This window comes from Haplochromis burtoni, unplaced genomic scaffold, assembly GCF_018398535.1.
Source record: "Haplochromis burtoni strain Fernald_Lab_line unplaced genomic scaffold, NCSU_Asbu1 Contig_47, whole genome shotgun sequence".
Classification (NCBI taxonomy): Eukaryota; Metazoa; Chordata; class Actinopteri; order Cichliformes; family Cichlidae; genus Haplochromis; species Haplochromis burtoni.
Window position 1 is genome coordinate 1,854,053 of NW_024582408.1, and position 13,277 is coordinate 1,867,329.

The 13,277-nt window shown below is 39.7% G+C and overlaps 1 protein-coding gene across 1 annotated transcript in view; it reads left to right on the forward strand.

Moving 5' to 3' along the window:
• ppp2r5a (protein phosphatase 2, regulatory subunit B', alpha isoform) overlaps positions 1 to 13,277 on the forward strand; it is a 59,526-nt gene that overhangs the window by 27,314 nt on the left and 18,935 nt on the right. Inside the window, exon 2 of the mRNA XM_005921543.3 lies at positions 665 to 861. Within this exon, the coding sequence (XP_005921605.1) occupies positions 665 to 861 (197 nt within the window). The remainder of the gene's footprint in view (positions 1 to 664; positions 862 to 13,277) is intronic.

The following is a 13,277-nucleotide window of genomic DNA, read 5'->3' on the forward strand; positions in this document are numbered from 1 at the left end:
AAGAGAGAGATTAATTTGGCAGTCAGTTTGACTTCTCATGGCCACTGTATGAATCGCATAATAAGAACCCTCTTCATTTCAGGATTTCTGGTGTCAGCATAGGTTGCAGTAGTTGCATTAAAATATGGCTTAAAGTTAATCGATTTACAAAAGTTTTCTGGTGATCAATAAATCAGTGCAACATATATATTGAATATTTATACACATGGAGGATGTAGATCTGTTTTATTCTGGTACTGCTCACATGGACTCTACTAGAGCTTTGCATGACTTAAATAAAGATTATTTTGAAATTGATCTGATACATGGCCTTTGTCAGCTCATCCACTGCCTCATGTGGGTGGAGCTTTTGTTCACACAGTCAGAGCTGAGTTAGGGATATCTGATAATGATGACTAGGTTGCCTCTGCATGGCAAATACATTTGTTGTATTGTCCGTCTGATCAGCAGAGAAGCTGTGTACTACTCATACTGTATTGTTTTGAATTGCCGAGAACAAAAATCAGCCTAAGCAGATGTCCTGTCACACAAACAACTCACACCATTTACATCATTATCCCAAATTGACTCTTATCTATAACTTGTTTCAATGGGGAATAAAATAAAGCTTTGTAGACTATATCAGCAGTGAATCAATGTATTTCCTCCTTTTGTGTGATTTCAGATGCCCCGTCCACAGAGCAGCAAGAACTGTTCACCCAGAAACTCCAACAGTGCTGCATGCTCTTTGACTTCCTGGACTCAGTCACTGACCTGAAAAGCAAGGAGATCAAGAGGGCCACACTTAACGAGCTTGTGGATTACGTTTCGACCAACAGGGGCGTTCTGGTGGAGCCAGCATACCCGGAGATCACGAACATGGTGAGGTTGCACATATGCATTTCAAACAACCTCATGCAATTCCCTAAACAACAGCCGCAATTAATCCCCACCTGCTAATTATTTAATAGAATAGATGGCTCATCTGTGTCCCGGTGTAACATCCTGTACACTTGAGCAGGATTAAAAATGAAGGCTGATCTTGTGTCTAGACAGGCGTGCCAGCAACGCACGAGGTGCATGCTCCTGTCCTCATGCAAAACCCTTTTCCATTTTAAGCACAAAGGCCATATTGTAAACACAGAAAGAGCACAATATTATTTGATTTATTTAAAGTTTTCTTTCTCTCTGCCCTTTCCTCTTCCCTGCTCTCAGGCTCTTTCACCTTCCTCTGAATACAAGTTGAGCAGTGTTTGTTAAAGTAGAACGCATATGGGAAAAATACGGCTCGAGGACTAGAACTGGCCTGTGGGTTGTCTCAGCCCAGCCCCTGATTTCCTCAAAGCAAACATTCAACCCTTCTGGCACTTCTCACTGTGTATAAACAAACCTCTTCTGTGATGAACTACAGAAAAGGCAGCTGTATAACACTTAATGTTTGAATACAGCCCATACATTTCTTTGTTTTTTAAGAATTCAGATTTTATTTACTTTAAGGGTAGAAGTGTTTCTCATTTTAGGGTTTAATTTTGCACATTTGCATTTCCGCAGTCAGGAACTTTGTTGCATCATTTAAATTGCAGCATGAATTGCTAAATGTGTAAATATGCTATAGTTTTTTTTTTGTTGTTGTTTTTTTTTTTTTTTGTTCCAACCCCGGGTTCTAGATGGTCCCTCAGGGAGGAAACTATGCACATAGTCACAATTGGTGTGAATATACTAGATAAGGCAAAGCTCCTTTATCACCTACCTAACATAAGTCTCAGCATGTTGCTGTTATTTTGGGGCAGTTGATTTTAAAACAAAAGTTTGCGCAGTTTCACTAGACTAAATCCAACTTGCTGAAGGTATTTTTTGGTAGTCATGGAAGATCAAAACATTCTTTGGAATGTGCTAGTTTTCACTCTGGGTTTAAGATAAGATATGTGCTTCTGTTCCTTGTCTGGTGTGACTGCTCTCAGAGATTCAGTTTAATTCAGTTTTATTTATTGCCCCACTACATACCAACAGTCAGCTCAAGGTGCTTAATATTTTATTGTAAAGACCTTACTATATTAGAAGAAACTAGAACAATCACACGACCCCCTGTGAGCCAGCACTTGGAGCATGCAAAGATAAGAGAGTAATACTCAAAATATATACAGTGGGGCAAAAAAGTATTTAGTCAGCCACCGATTGTGCAAGTTCCCCCACTTAAAATGATGACAGAGGTCAGTAATTTGCACCAGAGGTACACTTCAACTGTGAGAGACAGAATGTGAAAAAAAAATCCATGAATCCACATGGTAGGATTTGTAAAGAATTTATTCGTAAATCAGGGTGGAAAATAAGTATTTGGTCAATAACAAAAATACAACTCAATACTTTGTAACATAACCTTTGTTGGCAATAACAGAGGTCAAACGTTTACTATAGGTCTTTACCAGGTTTGCACACACAGTAGCTGGTATTTTGGCCCATTCCTCCATGCAGATCTTCTCGAGAGCAGTGATGTTTTGGGGCTGTCGCCGAGCAACACGGACTTTCAACTCCCGCCACAGATTTTCTATGGGGTTGAGGTCTGGAGACTGGCTAGGCCACTCCAGGACTTTCAAATGCTTCTTACGGAGCCACTCCTTTGTTGCCCGGGCGGTGTGTTTTGGATCATTGTCATGTTGGAAGACCCAGCCTCGTTTCATCTTCAAAGTTCTCACTGATGGAAGGAGGTTTTGGCTCAAAATCTCACGATACATGGCCCCATTCATTCTGTCCTTAACACGGATCAGTCGTCCTGTCCCCTTGGCAGAAAAACAGCCCCATAGCATGATGTTTCCACCCCCATGCTTCACAGTAGGTATGGTGTTCTTGGGATGCAACTCAGTATTCTTCTTCCTCCAAACACGACGAGTTGAGTTTATACCAAAAAGTTCTACTTTGGTTTCATCTGACCACATGACATTCTCCCAATCCTCTGCTGTATCATCCATGTGCTCTCTGGCAAACTTCAGACGGGCCTGGACATGCACTGGCTTCAGCAGCGGAACACGTCTGGCACTGCGGGATTTGATTCCCTGCCGTTGTAGTGTGTTACTGATGGTGACCTTTGTTACTTTGGTCCCAGCTCTCTGCAGGTCATTCACCAGGTCCCCCCGTGTGGTTCTGGGATCTTTGCTCACCGTTCTCATGATCATTTTGACCCCACGGGATGAGATCTTGCGTGGAGCCCCAGATCGAGGGAGATTATCAGTGGTCTTGTATGTCTTCCATTTTCTGATGATTGCTCCCACAGTTGATTTTTTCACACCAAGCTGCTTGCCTATTGTAGATTCACTCTTCCCAGTCTGGTGCAGGTCTACAATACTTTTCCTGGTGTCCTTCCAAAGCTCTTTGGTCTTGGCCATGGCGGAGTTTGGAGTCTGACTGTTTGAGGCTGTGGACAGGTGTCTTTTATACAGATGATGAGTTCAAACAGGTGCCATTCATACAGGTAACGAGTGGGGGACAGAAAAGCTTCTTACAGAAGACGTTACAGGTCTGTGAGAGCCAGAGATTTTCCTTGTTTGAGGTGACCAAATACTTATTTTCCACCCTGATTTACGAATAAATTCTTTACAAATCCTACCATGTGGATTCATGGATTTTTTTTTCACATTCTGTCTCTCACAGTTGAAGTGTACCTCTGGTGCAAATTACTGACCTCTGTCATCATTTTAGGTGGGGGAACTTGCACAATCGGTGGCTGACTAAATACTTTTTTGCCCCACTGTATGATTCAAAGGTAAGAATAGTGAGCTGGACATACTAGGTTTTATCATGGTATAGACTTGTGGTTGCAGCCGGTGGCCTGAACAGCCCAATTTCCTCCCACAGTACAGTAATGAGTCATGTGCAGCATTTAGAAACACAACAGTCACTGCTGCAGTGATTCACTCCACACTGCAGATCATCATGATGGATACCCGTGAGCACAGGCACAGCTGAGTCGAGGAGTCTACTTACTAATGTGGGCAGCAGTTCATGTCATGCTTTAAAGCTACTGATTTAGGGTTTGATTTATGTGAAATTTGTAACTCTTAAGGTGTTTTTAACAGTGCAATTACTCAGTTAATGGTTTAGCGGTAGTAGCACATGGGAAAGTCCATTGGCAGTCCATGGACTGCCTCTCTACCTGCAGAGAGTGTCTGTTGTCAGATGGAGGCAGTGTCAGAAGTACAGCCGGTCTGTGGGCCACTCCTCTTTATGCTGTTGTGGGTGATCTAGAACAAAAATATAGACATAGGTGTGCGGTGGCTGGGGTGCAGTGACCTGGTTCTGTCTGGGTGACCCTTTTCTTTTCTTTTTCATATTTTCTTTTTCCTTTGGTGTCTTTCTTTCTTGTCATCATAATTCAGTTGATAGAAATATGAAATGCATTGCCAAACCCCAATGTGTCTTTAAACATATAGAGTTTATGTTCTGTTCTATTTTTGAAACGAAAACAGGAAAAGAAGCCAAAAAAGCAAAACTTGTTTACAACTGCACAGCACACAAACTTCAAGCTTCCTCACCATGAAAAGAGAAATATTACGCTGACTTTCAGATTTTTGTGGTTAAACTTTTAATGCTCTCACAGTAATGGCAAGTTGTGATCTACTTGCTTAACACCATCTTTGCGCCACCTGTCTTGCCTCCATGTTGCTCCATGTCTCTAGGGAGGGCACAGTTGACTAGCTAAACGCATATGCATGCACACATGGCATATATCCACAGTTTCGTGGTAAATAAAAGCTTTTTAGATGGTTATTTTTGCCATCTGCCTCGGCCTGGCATGAGAGATTGCTTCATATTAATTCAAAGTAATAAAAACAAAACAAAAGAATGTGTTATAATTTCACTCCTAGAGTCATCATAATAAATCATATTAAGCCATTAAAAAGCAATAGCTGTTGTGGTTAATTTATAATTTATACACAAGTTATTAGTTATTTGCCTGCTCATTAAAATATGCTTTGATCCGATGCGTGCAAAATATGCTTTTGCACTTTTTCAATCATGATGTGTGAAAAGTGTTTGAATGAAAAGCGGGGAGAGCAATTTAAAAAACAAAAAAAAAACAACAACAACTCAAATCAAAATGTAGTGATGACCGTTTCATAGCAGTAAATGTCAACGCTGATGCAATTTGTTTAGCGTTTTAGTTTGTAGAAACATGGTTAGTAAGACACCAATCAATCAGTGACAGCTGCGCCCAGCCTCCCCTGTATGTCATGGGCCATGTAGACCAGTAGTTAATGGTAGACTCAAATGCACGAGTCAAGAAGAGCGTATCAACAGGTTTAAATATAAACTGAGAGATGACTTTAAGATGACTCTGGGGAACTGGGGCAGACCACGGAGGAGGAGAGAGCCAGTATTCTGGGAGACTCGAGGAGTTATTTCCCATGATTTTTCACAAGGTGTATTCAGTGTGAGTGCAGAGGGTTCAGGTTACCTGAACTCATTTTAACTTAACTCTACTCTGCTTCGGTAGTGTTTCATTTCAGTTGAGTACAACTACATTGTCAGTGGGGTCGTTATAGCAAGGCTGTCCAAAGTTCCCGTGACCTCATTTGTATGCAGCACAAATACAACAAAACAATGTAGGACATTGAGGCATACAGCCCACTTTGATTTTAACTGGGCCAGACCAGTCTAACTCTGCTTTTTATCAGTGTAATGACACATTTAAAGTATGCATTTAATCCCTGACAAATCTTACTATGAGAAAAAGAAATTGAGTTTCAACAATATGCTAATTTTTCCCACATGACAAATGTGAAAAATTACAGTAGTTAGCTCATGGCCTAGACAATTGTTCAGTAGATACTTCTATAGTAGAAACTGAAAATAGGAATACGTAATTATTTATGCCGAGTTTCAAATGTGGCGGGTTTGATTCTTGTAGAGAAGTTGCTCCCATGACTCATCCAATGAGGTCAGTCCCTGGCCAAATCAGTGGTATGCAGTCTTTTGACTTAACATTTTCAGCTTGACTCAGCTCCCTTGGAACCCTGGTCGAATAGGCAACAAAAATGTACCAGGTACTACCATTTAATGAAAAACCCTAAAAAAAAAAAGAGTAGAGTTGAGTTAATTTGAGACGAGTAGGTGCTAGTGGAAAAGAAGCATTAAAAAGCTGAGGGAGAAATCCTGAGGGAGAGGCCACTACTTTGTTCTTCCGCAAGAGCAGAGAACATTGGAGCAGGCAGGTGAGTTGAGAAGGTGAACCCGCTAAAGGTGCTTGCAGAAGTGAGAAGTTTTCTAGTTTTTTTAATTTGGGTAGCTGATTCTGGTAAATGGTCCACACTTCACCTAAGGAAGCAGGGAGACAAAGGAGTTAGCGCAGGGAATTGACAAGTTTGCATGAGTAACATAGGTAAGTGTGATTTCCAGACAGACAATCGGGCAGAGACTGGGTGCACAAACAGGTCCATAAATGTAGGCTATTAATGAGGGTGATAAGTAACAGGTGGTCAGGCTGCAGTGTGGATGTCTGGGCTCCACCCAGAAGGTGAACAAACCTCTGCTCAGCTCCTTTAGGAACCAGACAGAGTTGAGGGACCAGAAAATGTAATAAATAAATAAAAAAACAAGCCATTGTAGGACTATGAGACTGTAACCTTGAATTGGATAAATTCTTACAAAAGGGGGATGCTTTCTTTCAAGGTTGGATCTCTGCCAACCTGATAACCTGCCCTCACCAGCAGGTTATCAGGTTTGTTACTTTAAACACTCCTGGCATTGTCATTTCTTTATAATCTCATTTGTCAGTGCTGCTTATAATAGAGAAACATGGGTTGAGCTTAAAGGGTAAGCCTAGTTCACAGCTGTCTGTACAGACAGGCTTCTGAAAGAGGTTAGACAAATAGCAGCGGCACTATCAGAAAACTGGTTTGATAATAGCTCTCCTGCATACTCCATGCTTGGCGTCACATGATAATGAAGAGGTGAGTGTTTAAAGTGATGGCAGTGATTCTGCTGCAGAGAGGACTGCTTTGATCACAGGAGTACAACAGGAAGATTTCTCATCTGAGTGAAAGGTGGTTTTTGCCTTTTCTGACAGCTCTATAATTAGTGTTACTTCACCTCTGTCAGACAGTTTTCATTAGTTTGTCATATGGAAAGACTGCAGGTTTAGCTGAAAATGAGATAACTCCCCTTTTATTCCCTTGATCTCCTACATTTTTCATTCACTGCATTCAGTGCTTGCACTTTTGCCACATCCTCCTCCCCCTCTCTCATCCTGTGTGTTGCTAGGTGTTGGTTGCTACTGCGCTCACCCTAAGACTGACCCAGCTTCCCATCATCAGCGAGCCTACGCTGGTTTCAGCTGCAGCACCGTCACTTAAGAACAGCTTCTTTTTTTTTTTTTTTCCTCCTACGTCACTTTCAAATGCTTCATTTTCCCCTGCGTGAAAATTTCTCACTCGCCTCCCATATTTGCCATCCTCCTACAGTATTTTGTCTTGTTTTGTCCAATTGTAGTTATTTTTCAATATTGTGTGGTGACTTGGGGAATTAAATAAGCATGCCTGCTGCTTGCGTGGTGAAATATGTTACATAGACGGTGTGAATCAGGACAAAGAATAGCCAATGAAGTTACGGCTCTTCTGAGATGTTAAATGCCTTACTACCAGTGGTTCAGATTATTCCTTGTTCATTACTCTTGAATGTTGTGGGCATTTGGCTGTCATCTGATTTCAGCTCAGTCAATGATCTGTCTCCAACCAAGAAAAGTTAATAGAGGTCATTTATCTATCTTATCAACTTCGGCATAGTCTACAGATCAGTGTTTCTGCTAGAGGACCGATAAGGAAGTCAGATGCACAAGTTTCATCCTTCATCTGTCATATTTAATCTCATTGAAGTAGACATAAGTGGACGGATTTCAGCTGAATAGACACAATGGTATTAAGCCATATCATATTTTCTGGGTCCCTTAAATGTTTTTTTTTTTTTTAAACTTTATTTTTTTCTACCTTTTTTGAATGTTTAAATAAAAAAATACATTACATGTGTACAAGCAACAAGATAGATCTGCTGACTTGAAGGTTGTAAGGTTTTTTCTAAATTATACAAATATATCAAAGTCATGTTTGAGAGTCCAGTGGGACCTTATAATTTACACTGGCAGAAACCCTACTATAGGATAATATATTTTACAGGCATCTGGAAAGTTACCTAAAAACAAGTGATGCATCCTCGGATCTGGTCAGACCTGAAGCTGTAAATCTTTATGTACTTAATAAGTGGAAATGAATTTCCCCAAGAGGCTACATGAGAAAAAGGGATGTTGTGGAGGGTCACATCTACAAGCGGAACTCAATTCTGGTCAATATTAAACTGCTACTGAGAAGAGTAGCTGTTATAGTTAAGCCCTAATTGTGCCCCCTTGGGAAAGTTTATTGCTCACCTGGATGTGCTGTGTTGCATGTAATTATCATGCAGAAGGTATAAGTATAAGGTTATGTGATGTGCCTGTACCTAATTATTCAGGATTGCTGGAAAAACCTGAGTAGGTGGCGATATGTTGTGTAATGTTCCTCTTACAGATTAATCCACCATTATTGTGTTCTTTTGTGAATTTGACTAAATAACACAGCGTCTGTGTCTTTTAATGGATGGAAATGCATGTAGTGTTGTATGTATTTAAAGCTACTTTTGGATGCTGCTGTATTTGCACTGAGGATCAACCGTGGGTACCTCCATGTTTAATCATTTGGAGTCACTATAGAATCACTAAGTTTTATGTATTTGCTATTGGCTGTAAACAGCTCAGCTTTGAATTTTTTATTTATTTATTTATTTTTTGGAGAAGTGTTTTAGTGGTCTTTATGTGTGCAGAAGTGGAGCAGCAAAGACAATGAAGCCAATTGGCTCGTTGCAAGAATGAGGTTGGAGACGTGACAATAAGCCACCACCTGAATGAGTCTCTTCTTTATCTAGTCTTTAAGTCTGACGTCCTTGGCCGTTTCCGGGTCCAAACTCCTCTTCAGGTCCCAAAGTCAAGCAAACACTGCAGCAACACTGAGAGTTAAAAACTGTCTAAATTCTTTCATCTTTAATAAAATGATCAGCATTGCAGCTCTACCAGGTGTAACAATTAAGTTTAACATCCAGGCATCCACAAAAACAGAATTTATTACATTTAACAGAGTTAGAAGTTAGCAGGAAGTTGGTTCACTAGTTTCTACCCAAACATGATATACTATGTTCTGATTGAGAGATTTCTGAAAAAGTCTAACGTACAGCTCTGCTTTCTCTTCCGACATAATTGAAGACAAAAATAACAGCAGTGACTTTTTTTAGTTTTGCTGCAGTTGGGCTAGTTGGTATATAATGATGTGCTATGTGGTGCCTAGCTACACAGCTATGGTTAGCATAACATAAACACAGTGAAGCTAGAGGATGAACGGTAACTTTTTTTCCCCCACTTGATAAAAGTTAACGTGATGGTTTCCTGAAGGTTAGAGACAAAAGCAATCGCATGGCAGGATGCTGTAACCGGACCAAACTTCAGTCAGGAGAACAGCTGAGATAGTCCATCCACAATATAAGGTTTGCCATCAACATACTGCTGCATGGGCTGGGCTGTCGTTACCTCGTAAGGGTTTTAAAACTGAGCATTAAAATGAATAGTGGTAATAAAAACCGAGAGAGGCCAACGGTGACCATTCCCTTTTTTTTCTTTTCTTTTTTTTTCTTCTTTTTTTAGGGGCTTGTTCAGATTAAATAGAACAATATACAGAGCATTAAAACATGTTTAAAAACACAACAGCCTTAATAAACCAGAGTAGTTAGGAGCTGGAAGCACGTCCTCACTTAATATAGATATGCTATCCGTTCTTTAACTTCTAGTTGTTGAACAGAAAGTTATTCTTTTCTACATGGCTTAAAAACAGATTACCTAGATTTTCTAGGTTTTGCTAAAACTTGCTAGGTCCAGTATATTAAATTTGAGTATTTCTGGTTCCTGTGCAAATGACCCCAAATATGGTTTTGCATGTTACCTCTTGGAACAAGTGATGGACATCTTTCCCTATTTTCTGAAATTTGACAGGCCATATTATGAGTCGGTGAACAGGGAAACATAATCTTTTTTCTTTTTTTTTTCCTGTTTAGCTTAGAAACCAAAATACACTGGATACTTTGGGTCTGGCAGATAGTGAATGTTTTTGTTTCTTACTGTTCCTAAGAATAATCAACCTGAATCTCCAACTGAAGTAGTATAACATTTTCAGGCTACCAATATTTTGTCAGCATTTGGCTAAAGAATGCACAAGATGCTTAATGTAAAGGAGTTTCAATTGCCAGGTGGTGTTTTCATCTTCACAGAAGCAGCTGCACAACACTATCAGACTTCTTTTAATGAAACAGGAAGGACACACAGGCAAATACCAGCACAGTACAGGAACAGTGGCGAGCTGAAGGGCTCATTCATCCTTGAAGGGGATGGGCTGTGGCATCACCAGATTGAACGTCATACATTCCTTTCAGCTAATAGTGAAATTAGACTAAAATAGTAATGAAATCAAAGCTGGATCATCTGTATGTCACAGTAACCTAAGCATTGTTATTGAAGGTTACCATGCTCAGTGGACACTCCCACCAACTCTGTATAAGGTCAGAGAGACTTGGCCTGAGATTCAGCCGACACAAATCCTGTAAAAACCTCCATAGATTAAATCGGCATTAATCCAATATAAAAGATGTTCAGCATTTTTTTAAGCCCTTTCTTTATCGTAAAGTAGGTTCGATAAAATCTGTTTTAAAAAGTGTTGTTCCTATACCCCTTCACCAAACAGGACACATGTAATCTGATAGGTATTTGAGCCACTGTCTTGGGCTACAAAATTTCTGACAAATAAACAACAATATTTCATCTCTTAGAAGTGGGGTGGAGAGTTTACTGGCTGTCCAGAGTTTTGTTTGCTTGTCCAAGTTGAGTAATTTAGATTGCTTTCAGGCCGTTGCTCCATGGACAATGCAAAGTATGCATTTTGGCTATTAATCAAATTGAAAGAGATTGTACTGTTGCAAGAGCAATCATCATTTGTTCATGTTCTTGGACATATGTGCTTGAAGCTTTAGACTATAATCTGGTCATGTCCATTGTGTTTTTTTATTTAGAAATGTTTTAAGGGGCTTTAAAACCAAAGGCAACTCTGAGACAGCCGAGCAAGTCACGGAAGGGAGCTTCACATGCACGAAATAAAAAGTGAATGTTTTTCCACAAAGACGCTGACCTATAAAAAATGCATCAAGTGAGGTTTTTGACAGTGACAGATGGAAATTTTGGCAGCAATCATTTCACTCTGAGAGAAACTGTTAATTTTGTCCATCTCAGCGTTCCTGCCTTATAACTTTCCTCAAGGGATCACAAGGAAAATCTGCATTCACAAGAATCAAAACGGCATATAACCACAGAAAATGTACATCTATGCTACACATAATCAACACTTTTTTCCTATGTGCTTTAAAAAAAACAAAACTCTGTTCTTTGTATTTGTCTTCCAAGGACCCTGGGCTTTCTTTCTTTTTAGTTTTTTATTTTGGACATTCACTCATTTTCAGTCCTTGTACCTGACCATTTTCAGAGGAATGTTTTTTTTTTTTTAAAGCACTTAAATATAAATCATTCAAGCATAAAAAGGGCACTTAACTCAAGGAAAAAGTTTTGTGTCTGCACACAACAGACAACTTGGCAAAGAACCAATTTTAAATGATATATTTAGGCACTTTGTTACTAGCAGCTTATCACAAAAACAAATTTTGTTTTTATTACAGGCCATTTATTTGGTGGAATCAATGATAAATGCCAAAGATGATGCAGTTTATCAGGCAGAAAACTTGACAGATATAGGCATGGTGTGCAGGTTTTCCTTTTAAATTTTTTGGGGGAATGGACGAGTACAGGACAAAAGAAGTGGCAGGCCCAAAAATTATCTACCACAGATGCAAAGCAAAAGGCTGACGTATCTCAATTTGCACAAGAACTGGCCTGAAAATCATGAGAAACTGGTCTTATCTAGTGGTAAGTCGAAACTTGAGTACAAATAAATCATAATCAATAATGTACTGAGGAGGTCACTGTGATACAACATGCAGTACCATCTGGGAAGCATCTGGTTGGCAATGGCTTCATTTCTCGGCATTACAGTGATCCCAGTGCACTAAAAGCATACCTGGATAGAAAAACACAGTGGAGCCCTATGAGTCAATGTTTGGCCTCCCCAGAGCCCGGACCTCAACATTATTGAAGCAGGGTGGGATCATCTTGCACATCTTAGTTTAAGACACTTGTGCAGAACTGCTGCTTTGGATGGGTCTGATATCGGTCAGGGGTCGATGCCTATGTGTAAGGTGACATTAATTTTGTGGTGGCAAAATTATAAAAGCCAAAAAGACTTAAAAAAATAAATAAATAAATAAAAGGTCAGATATAGTTGTTATTGAGGAAGAAGTGCACTGTAAAAAAATTAGCATTAGAATTTTAATTCTTTTTAAACATCAGTATCAGTTCATTTTTGCAATCTGTAGATCAATAATTACTACATAATTACAACTCTTCATTCCTCTTGAGGTATGAAATGGAAAACTTGTGTAAGCATAATTGCAGTTTTCACAACCAATCAAAGTGCTGTAACTTTACTATAGTTCTTCTGGGACTATGACAGAGTCCCAGAAACAGACCTAGGCTTATAGATTGTAGTTTCAAATCCATGTAGAATCTGGTTATTTGATAGCATTGTGTAACAAACCTTAATTATATGTTCTAGTAAGATGTCAGTAATGTTCCGACTTGCTGTGTAAATGTAATAACTGCATTTGGATAGAAAGTTTTCAGTGGATTACTGAGCTTGTCAGAATTTGGGCTACTGTCTGGTTTTAAATTTCTTTGCGGCCTTCCTTTCCCATTAGTGTCAGTTGGATTTTCCAGCTGCCAATAGTTAATTTGATGTTGTCTTTATCACTTCAGCGTGACAGTGCGCATCCAATCACATAATGGTGGCTTTTCCAGCACCCTGCTGCCCTGTGTGTCACTCTCAAATTTACTCTTGCTAAAAATAACAAGGTGACGGTGACCTGTCTACCGGTGATTGTCTCTGCTATAGAATTTTAATAAGGGGTTGCAACTCGCGCAGAATTGGCAGCGGCTTTTTGCAGGTGCTGTCCTGTATTGGCAGCAGAAGCACAAGTATGGAGAATAAAGAAATGAGGATAAAACGGTTGCCTTTTTATTCATTTTTACTACAAAGCTTTTTCTTGCTCTTGCGTTATAACCAAGCATACCCTTATCC